This window comes from Paroedura picta, chromosome 5, assembly GCF_049243985.1.
Source record: "Paroedura picta isolate Pp20150507F chromosome 5, Ppicta_v3.0, whole genome shotgun sequence".
NCBI classification, from domain to species: domain Eukaryota; kingdom Metazoa; phylum Chordata; class Lepidosauria; order Squamata; family Gekkonidae; genus Paroedura; species Paroedura picta.
In genome coordinates, this window is record NC_135373.1 from 70,170,809 (window position 1) to 70,189,677 (window position 18,869).

An 18,869-nucleotide genomic window follows, 5' to 3' on the forward strand; every position below is an offset into this window, starting at 1 on the left:
AACCCAATGCCACTGGGACAGGCTGAGACGCAAGCCGGGGGCAATAGCAGTGGTGGGTGATCCACTGCTTGCAGCTGCACCCGTCCCTAGTGGTGTGCCTGTACTGTTGGCAAATGTTATCTGCCCCAGTGAATGGAAGAAGGGTTGGGGAGGGGGAACCCAGACCATGCAATCTCTTTCTCACCTCACACCCCACGGCTAACTCCATAGCTGTACTTGGCAGGCAGACACCACAGGGAAAGCGGTGAGAAAGCTAGCCCTGCCCTCCCAAGCTGGAGTCGCTGTGTAGGGAGGAAAGATGTTGCAGTTGGTACTGGCGATCTACAGGACAAAAAGAATGAAAGAAAAAAAATTACTCAGGTCTTGAAGTGCATACACACTACAATAACAGACTCTCCACCAAAAGCAGAAAGGAAAGCGGCTTTCCCATGCTGCTGGCTCCCCCGCCCTTTGGGCTGCATTCTGAACTTGTGTGCGTGCATGTGTGTGTGTGTGTGTCATGACATCTTCTGCTTGGGATTTGGGTGATTCCACCTCTGAGCAAAATTTGGCCTTCGGGATTCTATCCTGGCAGGTGCCAAGCATTCCCACCAGCTGCCAAACGCCTGCAGCTCTGAATCAGGTTGGCGGTAGCTGAAGCAGCAGCAGGGGGAGCGCTGAGCACCTTGAAGAGCCCTTCCTAAGCAAACAATTTGGTTTGACAGCCAGGATTAATAAACACCACCCCTTGCATGCCGGAGACCCTGAAGATCAAGCATACGGGATACCTGCCCGAACCGAATTGCCTGTTTCCCTGCACATTATCATTCTGCTTAAGGAGGGAAAATGCTGTAATGGCATTTCTAGAACACTAACTCTTTTTTGGTCTGTTAGAGAAGGCTAAAAGAATAATCTCTTCTCAGCGCAGTCTTATCTAGCTTAAAAAAACCTGCAATTCCCAAATAACTTCTGTTTTGCAAAATTAAGTCAATATAGCAATTTCCATGTAATGTATTGCAAAACTACGGCAAACTGCCAGAATAAATGGTACTTCAGCCATATCAGAATCTTGTACATTTAATTTTGCAAAGTAACATATATATATTTTGTGATCAGAAGTTCTTCTGGACTTACTTGTCTGAGACAGCTCTGGCTTTGAGAAGAGCAGCTGTGTAGCATATTGTAGCTGATTTTGGCAAGCTGATATCTGTTGGTGGAAAAAATGAAACATTAAAACATGTAATTCCTTGAAGACTACATGCAGAGGAACAAAGGAGTGTCTGGATAAACAGTCAAAAGAACATTAAAAAAATTCTTTACATAAATGTATATTTATTTGTTTATTTCATTTATATCCCACCTTTCTTCCCACTGAGGGCTCAAAGTGGCTTATATTGTTTTCCTTTCAGTCATTTTATCTGTTCAAGAACCCGATGATGTACACTGGGCTGAGTCAAGAGGGTAGCCATGTAAACTTTGTTGGTCTAATTTTGTTTTGTTGACTAGGCTGAGTGTGAGTGACTAGCCCCAGGACAACCTGAGAGCTCTAAAGGCGCATTGTGGATTCTCCCAGATCCTAATCCAACACTACACTATGCTGGCTCTCATATATCCTGTCTTTCCCAATCAGGGCCACAAAGCCCGGCTGTACGTTTGCCCTGTTTATGTCCACCTGTAGCTTTATCCGATCAGAAGAATTAGCAAATGTTCCTCATCTCAGGCATACCTGAGGTCTGTGTGAGTATAGAACATGGAGGTGAGAGAAGCTAAACCCTGTGCTCAGTCAAGCCTTACTTTAGTGGTTTTCTGGAACAATTTTCTCTAGCCTGAGTTTTGATAACCAGACGTTTATTAAGACGAAGAGTAGGTTCTTAAATGCCCTTTTCTCTACCAGGAGGAGTCTCAAAGCAGCTTACAATCATCAACCGTTCCTCTCCCCACAACAGATTCCCTGTGAGGTAGTTGGGGTTGAGAGACCTCTAACAGAAATGCTCTGTGAGAACAGCTCTATGAACATGACTAGCCCAAAGTCATCCAGCTGACTGTATGTGCTGGAGTGGGGAATTAAACCCAGTTATCCAGATTAGAGTCCAATATTCTTAATCGCCACACTATGCTGGGTCTCTAATAGCGCAAGGAAAAATGCTGAGGTCAGCCAAGAATAGTGAGATAAGGCAGTACTGAGGGCAGAGCTTATTTTCCGAAGCATTTGATTTTTAGTCAAAAATAGCTTCACTCCTACCCCTTCCCCTATTTAATGATTATACTGGGTTCATATTGTCCTATTGTTCAATACAGAATTTTTATTGCCTCTAATATAGAATTTTTCTATTTATGTGAACTTTATTAATTTATATGCCGTCCTTCCATGTGCATCAGAGCGGTGGAAGGGAATCTCTTAATGGAGGGGTATCTCTTGTGGGAGGGATACAATTCCTGAGAATGTCATCTCAATTGGTTGTGTGTGTGTGTGTGTAGGGGAGGAATTAAGAGTTTGAAATTGATGGTGCCTTAATTGCCTATAATGATAGGGATTCTCTCTCCTGCGTGGCCTATGGGCGAGAGATAGAATTCTGGTCAGCTGCACACCAATTACATAGAAAACAATAAAAGAACAAATTAAAAATATATCTGTTGTTGAAAACAATGGAACTGAATCAAGAATATTAACCGAGAACCTATAATAAATAGCTTTTAAAAACCATTTTAAGAACAAAATCCAGAATCCAGATTAAATGGTTCTGCATCTGTTCAGCATAATACATGTATGATGTATGACAGTGGTCCCCAACCTGCGGGCTGCGGCCCGGTGCCGGGCCGCAAAGGCCATGACGCCGGGCTGCGGCTCCCTCTCCCCGCCCCCCCCCGCAGTAAAAAACTTCCCAGGCCGCAAGCTTGCGGCCCGGGAAGCTTCTTACTGCGGGAGGGCAGGGAGAGGGAATCAGGGCCGGGCCGCGCATTCGCACGGGCGCGGCCCGATGCGCGGCCGTGGTCCGCGCGGGCGCGGCCCAATGCCCTGCCGGTCCCCAGCCTCAGAAAGGTTGGGGACCACTGATGTATGATGTGTACTTGGACTTGGTGTACTTGGTGTTTGGCAAATTGTGCCAAAGGCAAGGAGGGAAGACAAGATTTATATTGGAAATGTACAGTGCAAAGGGGCTTCAGTCATGCTTTTGGGGGTCAAGCAAATTCCTTCCCCTCCCAAGACCTGACCCCAGCTAATGATACAATATGGATATTGTTTACTTATGTGGTATACGCTTTGAATGGCTTCCTTTTTTTTTTGTATGAATACTTCAATTGCATTTATAGTACACAATAGTATGTCATTTGGTTGGGGGAGAAAGAGGCATGCTAGAGAGTAGATGGCCATTCTGTACTGGAGACGGCGCCCTTTTGTTTACTTCCAACCTGAGGAGCCTCTGCCACCATAAGGTCACTGTGCAGTCATTTCCCCCTAATTTACTATAGCATAAAAACAAGATATTTAGCAAATGGTAAACACTGCCACATGCACACTGTGATCCTTTAAAAAGTGCATATTCTTCTTAAGATCTCCAATTTCACTGCAGTATTCACTGCAATTAGCAACACTGCTAGAACACTCCCATTAATAATTAACCCGCATTCCCTGTCATTAAAAATTGCTGCTTTAATGGAAAACAATCCATTTTTAAAGTAAGGCTTGAAGGTCAGGGAGGTTTGATGATTTACTAGAAATCCTGCTAACTGCACTTTTTTCAGAGGAAGAAACCTTTCAGCAACTCTAACTGAAAAAAATACCACAGATGCATTTCTAACCGGAATTCAATAGTGCTTAGCCTCAAAGTTTGAACTGATGTCTCTCAGAATCAGAATATGTCCTGTGATATGTTTCCATTAAACATGACTGTACACGTTGCCTGGTGCACAGTATAAACAAAACCAGAATGGATCACCATTTGCTGAAAAAAGACATCATTTACTTGAAGATTTCCAAATCAACACATTGGGGAGGACATGACAGAGAAATTAATTTGTAAATCTATTATCTGATAATCTGCCCTGAGTCTTTTTCAGAATGGGTGGAATAAAAGTCAAAACACATATAATAATAAATAGATAAATAATAAGCCTCATGATACTTGAAACCAATGAGCTTGAAAATGTTCTAAAGACCATTTTACATACTATGTTACTATCACTTTTTGTATCAAACTTGTATTAGACACAATTAATATTCATTGTTATTATAAGTTGAGAGGTTGGTTCATTGCCCAAGGACCCATGTTCTGCCCTCTCCATATTCTGGTCAAAATGATTTAAAATGGATGATAAAGATTTAGTTGACAGTGGAGATCCAACGGGCTAGAAAATCTTGGAATAAGGCATCTCTGTATACTATTCTGGTCCTATGAAGAGTTGCATTGGTGACTCAAAATAGTTGTTGGGGGCAGTATATAGTGGTATCCTGTGCTTGTCAAATAAGGCATTTGTTTTGTTAGTTGCCTGTTGACCACAAGGTAGGTAGATAGGTAGGTAGATAGGTAGCTTTCTTGCTTTCTTGCTTTCTTTCTTGTATTTACATTGGAAACTTTCATAAACAATACAATACATATAAACAAAATAATATAATAAACTAACACCTTGACTTAAATATATAATGTCTTAATAAGGAGAACCTGTATCGAATAAAGCAGTTTATAATTTAACATTCAGCATTCAGCAACTCAATTTTTACTGCCCTGTGATTGTTTTTTCTTCTGTGGGTGCAGCTGATGGTGGGAGAAGCCTCTGGGCTTTGGTTGGAGGCTTGTTCACTTGTCTTGACTGTAAGCCTGGTGGAAGAGCTCCCTTTTGCAGGCTCTGTGGAATTGTTTTAGCTCTGGCAGGGCTCTGATGTTGTCTGGGAACTCATTCCACCATGTGGGGGCCAATGCCAAGTATGTAAAATGTCTGGCTCTGGTCAATGACAGACTAACCTCTCTGGGGCGAGGGATCACCAGTTTGTTGATGTTGATAGAGTGTAGTGCTCTTTGGAGGGCCCAGACCGTATATGGCCTTGAAGGTGATTATCAGAACCTTATGCTTGATCCATTAGTCAACTTGTAGCCCATGTAGCTGTTGGAATGTGGCCCAGATGTGGGCTCTCCAATGTGTTACTGTAAGAACCCTGGCTGCTACATTCTGCATCATTTGAAGTTTCTGGATCAGGGATAAGGGTAGGCCTGAATACAGTGAGTTGCAGAAATCCAGCCTAGAGGTGACCATTGCCTGGATCACTGTGGCTAGGTGTTCAGGGGCCAGAGCACTAGTAGCTTAACTTTATACAGATGGAAGAACTCCTGCCAAGCTTCTTTTGTGATCTGTTCCTCCATGGAGAGGGAAGTATCAAAGATCACGCCCACATCCCTGGCTGTGTGTGCAACTGACAGTTGTACCCCATCCAGGTCGGGCAGTTGCACTTCTTCTCCTGGACTTTTCCTACCAAACCACAGGATCTCCATCTTTCAAGGATTAAGCTTCAGACAGCATTGCTTGAGCCAGCTCGTCACTGCTTCCAAACATCTGGCTAATGAATCAAGGTGGCCGTCCATCATAAGAAAAATTTTTGGCATACTGATGGCATCCCAGTTTGAACCTCTGTATTAGCTGGACAAGAGGGTGCATAAAGATGTTAAATAGAATAGGGGAGAGAACTGTTCCTTACAGCACCCCACATGGGAGTTTCCAGCAACATGATTGGTTCTTTCCTATTGCTACCCTCTGTTCGCGACCCTGAAGAAAAGAGATCAGCCACTGAAGGGCTGTCCCTTATATCCCAGCATCGGGGATGCTACAGAGATTTGGGGGAGTGGGGGTTGCACCAATGGAGAAGGCTCCATAATGTACAGAAAGATTTTAGGTATTCTACCTGATAATGTGTCCTGTCCATTCCATTCCATTCTATACAACAATGGTGTGTAACCTCTTAAATTTTACCAAGCAAGCAAGCATTTATATTTCTGGAGAGAAACATATGAAATAACGAAAGAAACAAAGAAAAATAAGCAAAGCTTGGAAGCATATAGGAACTGGTACAAAGTATATTAGCCAATCAAGTACTTTTAAACCCTACAAATTTCATGGGCAAAGACCTGAGTATGTAGTTCACTCTCACACCTAAACCAATGGAATTTTAAACTATTCAGTAGAATGTAAAACTACTCAACTCAAAGCTAGACTGCGACATAGGTAGGCAGTGAACTCTGTGAAATAAAGGTCCATATCACTATGGATATACAGATATTCATATCTGATACCAGTAAAATGATATTGAGATTGAGATTGCTATGAATACATCCTTCTATCCTGAATGGAGCTGGGGGTCCATGGACCAAACTGGTCCTCAATACAGGCCGACCATACTGTCCATTAATACTGGTCCTTCACATGATGTCTGCATAAGCATCTATGTTCAGAAGTAAATACTCTTCTTAAAGTGGTCTCACATCATGTTAGTGTTTTGCTAGCTTTTCATTCAGAAGGCTAAGGTTACATTTTGACACAATACTCTGCAGCAAGCACTGTTTCTTTAAGAATAATGGCAGGCAACAACTGTCACCCTTAATTAGAAACGAGTGCTGAGAAGGGAAAAGATTCAGATGGAATCTGTGTAGCACTTGTTGGCTCTCCAACTGATTGGCAGTTGTGTGAAAAGAGGATGCCTTCCTAGATGAATTCCCAAGTGCTTTCTGATTCACAGTTTAATTTTGAATCTTGGTGGATTGAAGTGGTATCTCTTTAATCCACAACTTGTTTGCATCTGTTCCTGGACTCTCCACCTATCTTCTTTTTTGTATTTTCTCATCCAATTGCAGCATTTAACTCTGCACACTAGTAAGAAATACCAGTTTGCCGAGATTCCCCCCTCCCTTTTTTGAGCTGTTGATTGATCTCTGCTGATAGTTTGCCGGCAGGAGCAGGGCTTTCACTTCCAGGCTTTGCATTTTAGTGCTGCCCTCATTTTCTCTCAGTTTCTATGCTATGAAAGCTATTCCCCTGCTTTATAAACCCCCTTAAGTAATGTGATAAGTACTAATTCCACAAGAAGAAAAGACAAGCCATTCTTGCCTTGAGCTGCTTCCTCCTCCCTTCTCTCAGTCTGCATGTGCTTCACACAGTGGGGGGGGGGGAATGCTCATCAAGAGAGACCTCTTTCTGGTCTTTTATCCTGCCTTTCCCTTACCATTTCTTTCTTTTAAAGAAAGGGACACTTTACACTGGAATTCCTTTATTTAGAAAACCAATTATATGGAGCCATTTCATTTCATTCTTTAAAAAAACTCAGTGAACCCTGTGAATAGGGCCCACAGGCAATACTTTTCAACACAGCTAAGACTGCTTAGTCAATAGGGTGCTAGCCTTTACAAGTTCAAGTCTGGCTGTGTGTCTTGATTTTTTTTCCCATGCAGGGGTTTTTATTATTTTTTACTTTTTCAAAAGTTAAAAAATGGTTAGAAGTTTATAATGGTGCATTTTAACATGGACTTTTCAAAAGTAAAAAGAATAAAAACTCCTGCATGTCGGTTTCTGAGAAAGTGAAATTACAAGAGGATATGCCCCAATAATGTATCACCCTATAATTTATTAATACTATTCTTATTTTTGGAAGGCAACCAATATGTCCCAGTGGTCATAAGAATCTTTAATGCTAAAACTGGATCTCAGTTGTTTTATGGTATCCCAATTAGGGCAAAGGCTTTCAATGGGAAGATAGAAGGGATTCAGGGAACCTTCAAATTCTTGGTGCTCCCATGTGTGTGCCCTATAGTGTATTGTGTGCTGAACTTGGCCAACATTTTTTAGAAACCAAGGTTTGGCTGATAATTTTTAAATTCTGGCTTAAAATACTTTTCAGAGTGGAGTCACATAGCTTACTCTTTTACTTAAAGATGGCCCCACAATGTAGCTCCTGGTTTCTCAGCATTAAATCTAAAATTGTAGAGTTAGGATTTTCAACAGATTTTTTCCTTATGTTTAATGAGTCTGAAATCTTTAATATTTTGAAACAAAAGATTATTGTTTCCAGCACAAATCTGTGTATGTTCTCCTGCTGCCCTGGGGATACGATCAAATCAAAGGAAAATTGTTAATTATTTTTATAATCTTTCTAATCCATCCGTCCTTAGAGTTTTCATGCTGGCAAGAATGAGTTGTCTTCCCTCGAGGGTCCTTGCAGGAAGATACCAGCATGTCCCAAGGAGAGAAAGATTGTATCTGTATTCTGTGAAATGCCCTGATTCAACTTCACATTTTATTTTAGACTAGATATTAAGCCCGCTGTGGGCAAAATACAGCGGGCCCTAGGATGATGGATGGGTGGAGGGATGGGGTGAAGGAAGGAGGAAAAGGAGAAAGAGAGACAGAAAGACAGAAAGAAAGGGAGGAAGATAGAGACAGAAGAAGAGGGAGAGAAACAGGTAGCCAGAAAGAGGCAGATGGAAGAGAGGGAAGAAGGGAGAAAGGGAAAAACAAAAGGAATGCTGGGAGGAAGGGAAGGAGAAAGGGAATGCTGGGAGGAAGGGAGGAACAGAGTAAGGTAGGTGGCCTTGGGACCTTCTGCTGGGCCCAGGGGCAGGCTCGGCTGCCCCAGGGCCCGGCAGAAGGCTCGGGACGGGGGCGGGAGGCTTTGCGGCCTACTGCCGGGCCCAGGGGCAGGCTCGGCTGCCGCAGGGCCCGGCAGAAGGCTCGGGACGGGGGCGGGAGGCTTTGCGGCCTACTGCCAGGCCCAGGGGCAGGCTCGGCTGCCCCAGGGCCCGGCAGAAGGCTCGGGACGGGGGCGGGAGGCTTTGCGGCCTACTGCCGGGCCCAGGGGCAGGCTCGGCTGCCCCAGGGCCCGGCAGAAGGCTCGGGACGGGGGCGGGAGGCTTTGCGGCCTACTGCCGGGCCCAGGGGCAGGCTCGGCTGCCCCAGGGCCCGGCAGAAGGCTCGGGACGGGGGTGGCGGGCTCCGCGGCCTACTGCCGGGCCTAGGAGCAGGCTCGGCTGCTCCAGGGCCTGGCAGAAGGCTCGGGATTTCGGGAGTGGGCTTTGTGGCCTTCTGGCGGGCCCAAGGGCAGGCGAGCCTGCCCCAGGGCCCGGCAGAAGGCTCCCTGGGCGAGGGGAAGCCGGCCGGAGGACTTACCGCTGGGGAAGGCTTCTTCCTCTGAGCGGCAACTCCCCGGCCGGCCCAGGTGAGGCTGGGCCAATCAGCCAATGGGGAGCCGCGCTTTGCGTGGCTCCCCATTGGCTGCTTGGCCCTCGAGTGACACTCGGAGGGCCCAATCAGGAGCCGCTTCGCGGCTCCTGATTGGGCCCTCCGAGTTTTTATCCTGGACAGGGCCCGCCCTAACTCCTCCCCACTTGCCCTTACTCCTTTATTCCTCCCGCTCCTCCGGAGCGGGGGGAGGGTTAAAGATTGTAAACTTCATGTGAATTTTCACAGAAAACTTCTGGATCTTCTACTTTTTCCCAGGGGTTTAGTAAATGATGAAGCTACATTCCAGTTACTGCATAATGATCTCTCTGCAGAAACCACATTGTGTATAGCTGAATTTTAATGGTTGTTTATCAATTTGTTTATCAATTTAATGGTTGTTTATCAATTAAGAATTAAGATGCTTTAATCAGCTGATTTTACTGTATTTTAGTTTATAATATTAGCTTGTTTTACCTATTATATTTTTACCCTGCTTGGCTGTATTTGCCTTTTATTGTTTTATGCCTGTAAAGGTTTATTATTTTACTGACTTTGTCATTTTGTTTGCAGCAGGCAAATACAGCCACTCGGTGGAATTTAAACATTAAAAGTAAAATGCTAAAAGGGGATAGAATCTCTAATCCTTTCCTTTCTGTATAGTAAATCTGTCAGAAAAAAATTGCTTTCTTTCTCTCCCCTAGCATGCTGAAAGGGATATTTGTACTTACCATCATATTTTGCTAAAACTGCCTGAACATCTGCATATGCTTGCAACTCCAACAGAGCTTCTAGCAAGTTTTCATGGATGTTGAACATGCTGAGAAGAGGGAACTCCTTCATTAACTACAAAAAAGAGAAAGAAAGAAAATATACTTAGGATGGAATCATACAAGACTGAGAAGGCAAAAATCTCTGACTTAATTAAAGAGCATTGGCTCTACTGACCTGAGCTTGACTGGTGTTCTCTGAAGTTAGTTATGAAGGGACAAATTCAAATGGGTAGCTGTGTTGGTCTGAAGTAGCACAATAAAATCAGAGCCAATGCACTGGTCTGACGAAGAGTGCTTGCACTCGAAAGCTCACGCCCTGAATAAACCTTTGTTGGTCTTAAAGGTGCTACTGGACTCTGATTTTATGAAGGGACAAGACTTGCAGTCAAACCATAGATAACTTTAGAGTTCTATGATTTGATTGCCAGGTGTGTTACCTAGCCCTAAACAGTAATCTTGAGGAGAACAGATCTGGATCAGGAATGCAATGCTGGAGAATAAGCTAACTATTCCTTCAGGAAGCCATTTTCCCTGATTGATAATGTACTTTGTGGAAAATAATAACTGACCTGTGCATAAAATTAAATTCCACATAAGAACTAGGTCTAATATTTTAAGTTAATTAAAATCCCATTTTTGACACTATTTTTAAAATTACAAATGGTCAGAAGTTTATAATGGCGCATTATAACATGGACTTTTCAAAGGTAAAAAGAATAAAAAATCCTGCATGTCAGTTTCTGAGAAAATGATAATAATTTATTACTGACTTTGTTAATGATAAAGGAATCTGATGGCAACAGTCAGATTAGCCATGTGGCAGATAACAGTATCGAATGTAACAACTTAAAAACATATATACCACTAACATTTTTATTACAGGGCCAAGGTACATGGTCCAATAAGCATTGATAATGGATAGTCAGCTTTTATCCTAACGCACAGGATAGTCCTAAACCCAATGTAGTCAATGAACTTAAAGTGAAGTAAATGTGAGATCAGAACAAGGTTGTCACGCTCAATTCACCATATATAGAACATAATGCCTCTGCTGAAATATAACTGGTTGCATTTAACCCAGCACTTCTTTGGGTACAAGGACCCCCCTCCCCTCCCCTCCCCTCCATTTCATGGACCATTCTGGGCTGCTGTGAAAGGAGGGAGTCACAAAAGTCATACTCCAACTGAAGAAATGTGGCATTGGATCCCCCTAGGTATCTTTCAGTTGAGACATTGTCGCATGTACAGCAAACTGTGCATTTGAGCAGAGACTGCCCACCATGTTGATTTGCACACGCATCTCCCCTCTTGATAACACAGCCTACAGTCTTCTTGAAAGGGAAGAGGAAGTTAACATACTTCTGTGTGCAATGAACAATATGGAAAGCTTCTCTCGATTTAAACATTTGCTTCCAAGCTTATCACACACAGAGATTATGAGAGAGTCATCTGAAGAAGACTGCATTTCTATTGTGAAACAGAAAAGGTGGGAACACTATTACTGCCACTATTTCTATGATTTAACAGTACAGGAATAAAATTCAGTGTTAAAATATACTACCCATAACAATAAAAATATCTACAAAGAATATGTAATTGAATACTAATACTAGAATACTAATATTTTACAAACCAGCAAAATTAAAAGAAAAAGTGGCAACAAATGAGAAACAAATTAATTTTCTTTCTTGTTTGGGTTACATTCTCCCTGACACCAATTGTCACCCACTGCCCCTTTATAATATTGCCAGACTGATAGCCAGCAGCACAGACAAGATGCATTGTTTAGAATGCAACACATTCAAACACACTGTAATTCCATCAGAAACCTTCCTTTTTAAAACCCACTCACTTTGCTCTTCCAATAAATGCAGTCAATAGAGAGCCTTAAGTAGAGAGAACTGTGAATAGTTGTGTCTTCCTGGAAGATGCAGCTGATTGGTTTTCCCATACCCAAAATAGAATTATTTTTATAATGTCTGGGTTACATTAATAAGAAACTATTAGAATAGTTTGCTGAACATGAATTCAATGGGCATACTACACATTCATGACAGGGAAAGGGTAGTCGGATTCATAATAAAAAGGGAAGAGGGGGAAACAAAAGAAAAAAATACAAGGAAAAGGCACATGGTAACAGTCCACAGACTTTCAAACAAAAAACAACATAGTTGATCTAACTTATCTAAGTACAGATTTCCTAGGCTGTAGTATATTCCTCAGAGCGTGCAAAAAGTCCCTTGCAGTAACAAAACCCCTATCTCAACCTCATGTGATACCCAGTTTCTGTTAAACAGAAGGGAAAATCCCAAATGTCCAGGTACTTATGGTGAACACCAGATTTGTCCTTTATTCAAAAAGGCTTAAATTTGGCAGGATAGCCCATGTGGAATGTAAACAAATAGATTCTTCTAATGAAAACTGCAGGTGTCCACGATCCCAGATGTTCCAGGTAGGATACTTGAGCCCTAGTAAGATTTTAAGGTTTGTTTCACACCTTTCCTTTAATACTGTTTTCCTGCCAAAAATTAGCACTCTGAAGTTGCTTTTACTTCCACTGGGAAAAGCTTTCCTACAGTCACCTTCTAACACAGCTCTCTATCCCACTGAGTTACTGACTGCTGTGCAGATTATTATGAAGACTTCACTGTTTTCTGGTATATATGCCTGCGTGTGTGTGACACAGCATTTGCTTCTATTCATCCCCTCAAATCCGTGGTCCAATCACTAACAAGCAGCACTAGAGAACTGTTTAGGTCGGGCAAATGGTGCCACCTCCTAAAAAATCTTTTTGATAAATTGGTGGTAGCAAGTGCATACCTATGACAACCCTATATGGTTTTCAAGGCATGAGATGAATAGAGGTGATTCACCACTGCCAGCCTTGTGCATAACAACCCTGGATTTCCTTGGTGGTCTTTCATCCCAAGTACTAATTAGGGCTGGCCCTCCTTAGCTTCTGAGAACTGATGTGTTTGGGCTATCTGGTGCCATTCAAGTCAGGACTTTGGTAAGCTGCATGATAGTGTGAGGGAGGGGGGGGAAGTTAGAAATCCTAGTCCAAAATCTCCCTCTCCAGAATCCCGTAAATGCTCAGGGGCTTAAGTAAGTATATTTATTTAGGATGTTTCTATGCTGTCCCTTCAGAGTCCTGCCAAAGTTGACTTACAATTTAAAACATCACAATAAAAAATTAGCCATTAAAAATGAGCCACTGTACATGTGCAGCATACAAATTGTCATACAACAGAATCAGACTATTAAAAAGCTGGTGAGATAAAACCCTTTTTAAAAAGCCTGGGGAAAAAAAGCTAAATTAGGGCCTGGATCCTAAAGAAAGTAAAGTAGGTGCCAGGTGAGCCCCAAGATGGGAGAGGATTCCATTGGCAAGGTGCCACCACAGAAAATGCCGTGTTTCTAATCACTACCATACACAACTCTGAAAGCATGGGTACAGAAAACAAGCTTTGAAAGGCAGGTCCCCCCTTTTCTTTAACTGACATTTGGCTGCTCTCAACCCACCATCCTTTCCTAGGCATTGTGAATTCAAATCAGGTAATTTCCCCCTTTTTTAGTTCAATTACAAAATCATGTTTTTCTGCATACCTGTAGAGTCCCTTGGATGTCTATCTTGCCTGTGTCTGTCTTCCCTACCATGCTGCTCTCATCAGTTACACTCTTTCCTTTTTGCCCCCACCCTTCACTTTTACATCTCCCAAACACCTACAAATACAGCCATCAGTCACACAGAGTCCATCAACGATCCAGTTATGTATGTCTGTTGTCCGAAATCTTTACTTGGCTTTTTCACTATTCAGAACTGTTTGCTCTGAAATCCCCTTGGGTAGAAAAAACAACTCTTCACAAGGGCACACCCACACCACTAATGGCCTTCTGCAGAGATTGGGACTTTGAGCATGGTACTGCACTCAACTAGGCCCAGAGGGTGGTCTAATAAACAGTTCTCCAAAAGAATTGAAAAAGTTCTTTATCATGGCAGTGACCTAAAAATTTGAAAGCAATACTAATAGGACCAGTCAATTCCCTTTTCTCATACTGTCACCCAAGTCCCAGGTATCATATTGTCTTATGGTACTCTGCATGCATTCATAAATTGTGTTATAATCATAAAGAAGTACAGCAGTCAAAATTAGATTGCCTCATCCAAATGAAGGCAGCAGAAATTGGTCTGGAACCAATGATGACCTCCTCTGCAACGGAGGCCAAATCCCCAGGAAGCTAGTTGCACTGATGAATTGGATATGACCTGTGAACTTCTCCACCCACTCCCAGCTGAGGAAATATATGGTATATATTTTTCAACAATTTTTGTAGCATCCAACACATCCCATCTTCTTTCCACATCATTAAATAACTGCATTTGTTTTGGCGTTCTCAGTGTCCTTTGAAGCACATCTCATTACAAGGATATCATAAAATAATCATTATCACTGGATATTAATCCTTCACCTTCTTATGTACATATTGTAACATCTTTGGGCTGGCATTCTTTCTCCCTGATCTTCTCCCACTTCCCTCACTGTACACAGAAGTCAATATCTATACCAGGATATCCCAGAACTGTTTAAAAACAGGGCATTGAGCCCATCAAAGAGAGTGGCTGGATTTGATATTCAGTATAATAACAGTGGGAAATCCCAGGTGAGATATTATTTCTTCCCTGTAGTGATGGAGCAGAAGTGGAATAAATGTGTGAGCCCCAAAACCTCATGTATAAAGATAATGGAAGGGAATTTGAAAAGATCCATAAAGGAAACTAGGTAAAATGGTGGTGCTATTACCAGGGGCTTTTCGCACACCTTCAAAATCGCACAATGGTTGCCAATTGAAAACGCTACTGATTTGCCATTATGCACAACGTCGCTGACAATCTGCCACACACCTGAAACCGATCCGCAAAAAGCGCTTCCTTGTAGCGCTTTCAGAGAAATCCCCAAAAGTGGATTCACCCTCCGGAAAGCGCTACACTCCTGCAACCAATCTGCAACACTAGCGGGAAAGTTCTGTGCGTTACCATTGTTGTGGTTTCTACAAAGTCCCTCCCCCTGGCTCTCTCCTCTGATCTTCCGGCGAAGCGATCGCCATTTTTTTTTCTCCAAGCGAGCGAAGTTCAACCCACCAGCAAGCCTGTTTAGAGGCTTCCCCGGCTTCAGTCCCTCCCCAGAGCTGTTTAGTCACTAAGCACAAACAACAGACAAGCCCGTTTGCTGATGTATTTTCCCTTTATTTTTTACACTGTTTTCGGCCGAAAATCGGGCCCGTGAGGGGGGGGGTTTCACTTGGGGGGAGCGTGGCAACGATGAAACGACAGCTCAAATACACCTGCCAGCTGATGGGTCTCTCCGTTGCAACGAATCAACATATATTCGTTGCAATGGGTGTGTTTTTTTTTTTTAAAAAAAACCTTTCTTAAAGGGAAAGGGGCTGTTTGGGAGCATGCTAACGGCTGCCCATTGGCTGCTTGATGGTCAGGGGCGGGACGAGCTTGGCAATAGCGCTTCCTGTCTAGCGATTTTTGCTGAGACCGGAAGCTTGTGGGAAACGATAGAAACGCAACTGGATTCCACTACAAAGTCAGGTATGCATAATGACGAATTGCACTATTTTAAATGGCGATTTTTCGTTCAGCAAACAATTTGCTACAAGGATCCCGGTGCGGAAAGCCCCCCAGTGTTACACAAAGGTCTCCTGGGCAACCCCTCCCCCATCTCTAATCTTCGCTATGCTTCTGACTTGCACAGCAATAGGCAAAGACCAACACAAATCCAAACTCACATCTCTCATCATTTTCACAGCTTCCCTGGTCCTCCCCAGCTTTCTTGCACACATAGCCAGCCTCCTTTTAATGTAGACTAATACATTAGTGTCCCGTCCTGGGGAGAGAGAGAGAAAGAGAAGGAGAGGGAAAGAAGGAGGGGGGGAAAAGGTTTTAGGAGGTTGAGTGTTTGCAGAAATAGACAGAACAAAAGGTCCAATTTAATATCTCCAAAGAGTATACACCTTTTTCTTAAAACTCTCAGCCTTGAATATCAAAGACATTCACGAGAATATAATAAAAACAAAGATGGTTGTTAGTTCCAAGGATCTAAAGCTGGTGCTAACTAGTTTAGTCAAGATGTATGTTTGCACAGGCGAAAGAAGGGTTTTAGTCCCATGTCTCCAGAATCTATGCATGACTTTTGGTCACTGAAATCCAGCCTCTTGGATATGACCACATGCTTGCCAAAATACAGTGAATTTATTTGCATTAGACTTGATCCTCACAAGCAGGAGTTACACTGCCCAAAGATCTACAAAGGCTTGCATTGCATTAGTTGCAAATGTTGCCACTTGAATATACTACTACGACTGTGATTACAATTCTTAGCAGAGTTTAGTTTTCTAAGTCTACAGACTTCAGTGGATGTTTAGGATGGCACTGTGAACAGGTTATACTCTTATAAAGCTGGGTAACTTCAGAAAAGCCTTTAAGACTAACAAAGATTTATTCAGGGTGTGAGCTTTCGAGTGCACTCAAAATAACATGAGCTATTTGTGGTGTGGTGTGGTATGGAAAAAGTGTGATCCTATGTGGTGGTGCCTATATATGATCTCCAGAGTCTATATAGGGTATAGTGCACAAAAAGAAATTCAGCAGTCTTTCCCATGCTTGCTATGAATGGTTGTGTATCTGTCATCACAGAATTCAAGTAGGAAATGTGTGAATAGATTCCTTGCAAGTTCTGAACGAGTAACTGAAATTCACCATCAGTGCTGCCATTTATTTATAAAAACATAGACCAAAAAGCATAAGACCCAATAAAATCCATAGTAAACCCCCCTATCCCCACCCTCCACTAGCATTCGCCGTTACCATAGTAGATGTTTGTAGGGAATGGTTAGCCTAGAGGGCCACAAAGGCTGCAGAAGCTACAGAGAAAGGGACCCAATCTTACTTAATGAGGTTATTTTCCCAGCCTCAATAGTTGCACACCCAGCTGCTATTTGTCCTGTGAGGCAACATGCAGGCACTATATGGGTATGTTTTAGTTATCGCACACAACTTAAATCAGGAAGATGACATGGGAAAAGAGTTAACCATGACATCGCTTTTCCAAACTAGCCCCACCAATACCTGCTTGTTTTTAGAAAGAAAAAAATGGATCTCCCAGCATCATAACTATCTCTATCTATAATTGCCAATGAAGAACATTGCTAGATTTCATGTGCACACTTTTGAAGAATGAAACTTATTCAGAGTGCTTGGTTTGAGATGAGAAGACAAATAGATAAGACCTATAGAGTCCTATCATCTCTATAATGCTGTTGCATAAAGTACCCCCAACAGTGGAAGTCATAAGAGAACAACACTGCCAGTATTTCTGGATTGGTTGGTTTGTATTATTAACTACTTGAGACAATACTCTACCATGGCATAATTGTCTACTGATGGAATACTGCTCTTTGGAAAACTCCCATACTCATAAATTGTTAGTTCTGAGTAATCAAAGCTTAGCAGCCAAAGTTAAAGCCAATGTAGACTAAAGGGCCCAGTCCACTGCGGTGGCTCCTTATAGCTTCTGGGAGTAGATCCCAGTGAAGCCACAGGCCTAGTCTGCCAGGGTTCCCTGGCCCCCACCTGACTGGCTTGCTACCTAATGGTTCTTGACTTAGCCTTGAGGCCTGATTGCCACCTGTGGGTCATCATCAGAAAGCCAGATACAAGTTCCTTCCTTTCTCTCACTAACAAACCCTCTGACTGCAAAGGCAGCCCCACATGAGTCCAAGGCTGTTGCTTCTGATTTTCTCTTTTGTAGTTCCAGTAGCTACTACTAAGTATTGGTAATTGCAGCTGCTTGAGGCTGTACCCCTATAACAACACAATTGAAACATTTCACTGGTTGGGTTTTGTTTTATTATGCAGGGGTAGTATTGTTTATTTGTTTGTTTTTGGTGGTATACTGCCTTTGGGAAACTTTCCCATACTCATAAATTGCTAGTTCTGGATAATCCATGCATAGTAAGCACCAAAAGATATGATGGTTTATTGTATCAGGAATCAAAGATCTCATGGAAAGCCTTAGTGTTGAAATGTTAAAAATAAGAATATCCAAGAATTGATGGGCTCATACAAGAGAACTTGTCATTAGCTAACATGTGAAGTAAAGGATCCACTGATGCATATAATGTATGGTTTATTGGGTATTAGGCTACTTTAAAACCTTGATAAGAGAAATGCCCCTTGGTAGCAAGGTATGGTCTGTTTCCATCCTCAGCATCCCCTTTCAGCCTGCAATCAGCCTGGGAAAAAGGCTCGGAACACTGATGTCTGGGTTGGGATGAAAAGGAATTAGCAGGTTACATGCTGCCTGATAGGATGAATGCTGCCTAAATCTGGGCCACACCAAAAGATGGGTCAGCAAGTGAAAGTGAGAATTAGGGAACAATAAGATTTTCATGGAATTGTTGTCAATTGAACTTTTCCCATTATTATGATTAACTTGCATGCAACCTATCGTTGTTCCCAATCACAGAGAGATCAAAGCAAATTTCAGATATGACATGAAGGGTCATTACACATCACCATTTAATAAAGATGCATTATTTTTTAAAATCTTGAGAATCAAGCTGTGTTTCTTTTAGTTACTTTTAGGTTCTTTTAGGACACATGCCCTGTCTTGGACTAAATAGGAAATGTGCATGAAGTTAAACATTTATAGTGTTACTGGATCAAGACAATATACTTGTTTCTAATTCAGTTCACCTCCCATATGTGCCCACATAAGATCTGTAGAATACAATCTTGTTTTTTTAAATCTCTTCTAGCAAGAACAAGACGTATGCTGAAAATATTCAGAATTTATACTCATTTATCCTGAAGTCATAATTAGCCTTTTCATGTAGATTAAGAAACAGACTGAA

The 18,869-nt window shown here is 42.4% G+C and overlaps 1 protein-coding gene across 4 annotated transcripts in view; it reads right to left on the bottom strand.

Moving 5' to 3' along the window:
* ST7 (suppression of tumorigenicity 7) overlaps nucleotides 1–18,869 on the bottom strand; it is a 103,278-nt gene that overhangs the window by 15,991 nt on the left and 68,418 nt on the right. For all 4 annotated transcript variants that reach the window (XM_077338431.1, XM_077338434.1, XM_077338433.1 and 1 more), the window contains exons 8-10: nucleotides 15,744–15,841; nucleotides 9,906–10,020; nucleotides 1,114–1,186 (exon numbers count right to left, since the gene is read on the bottom strand). In XM_077338431.1, coding sequence (XP_077194546.1) covers nucleotides 1,114–1,186; nucleotides 9,906–10,020; nucleotides 15,744–15,841 — 286 coding nt within the window. The remainder of the gene's footprint in view (nucleotides 1–1,113; nucleotides 1,187–9,905; nucleotides 10,021–15,743; nucleotides 15,842–18,869) is intronic.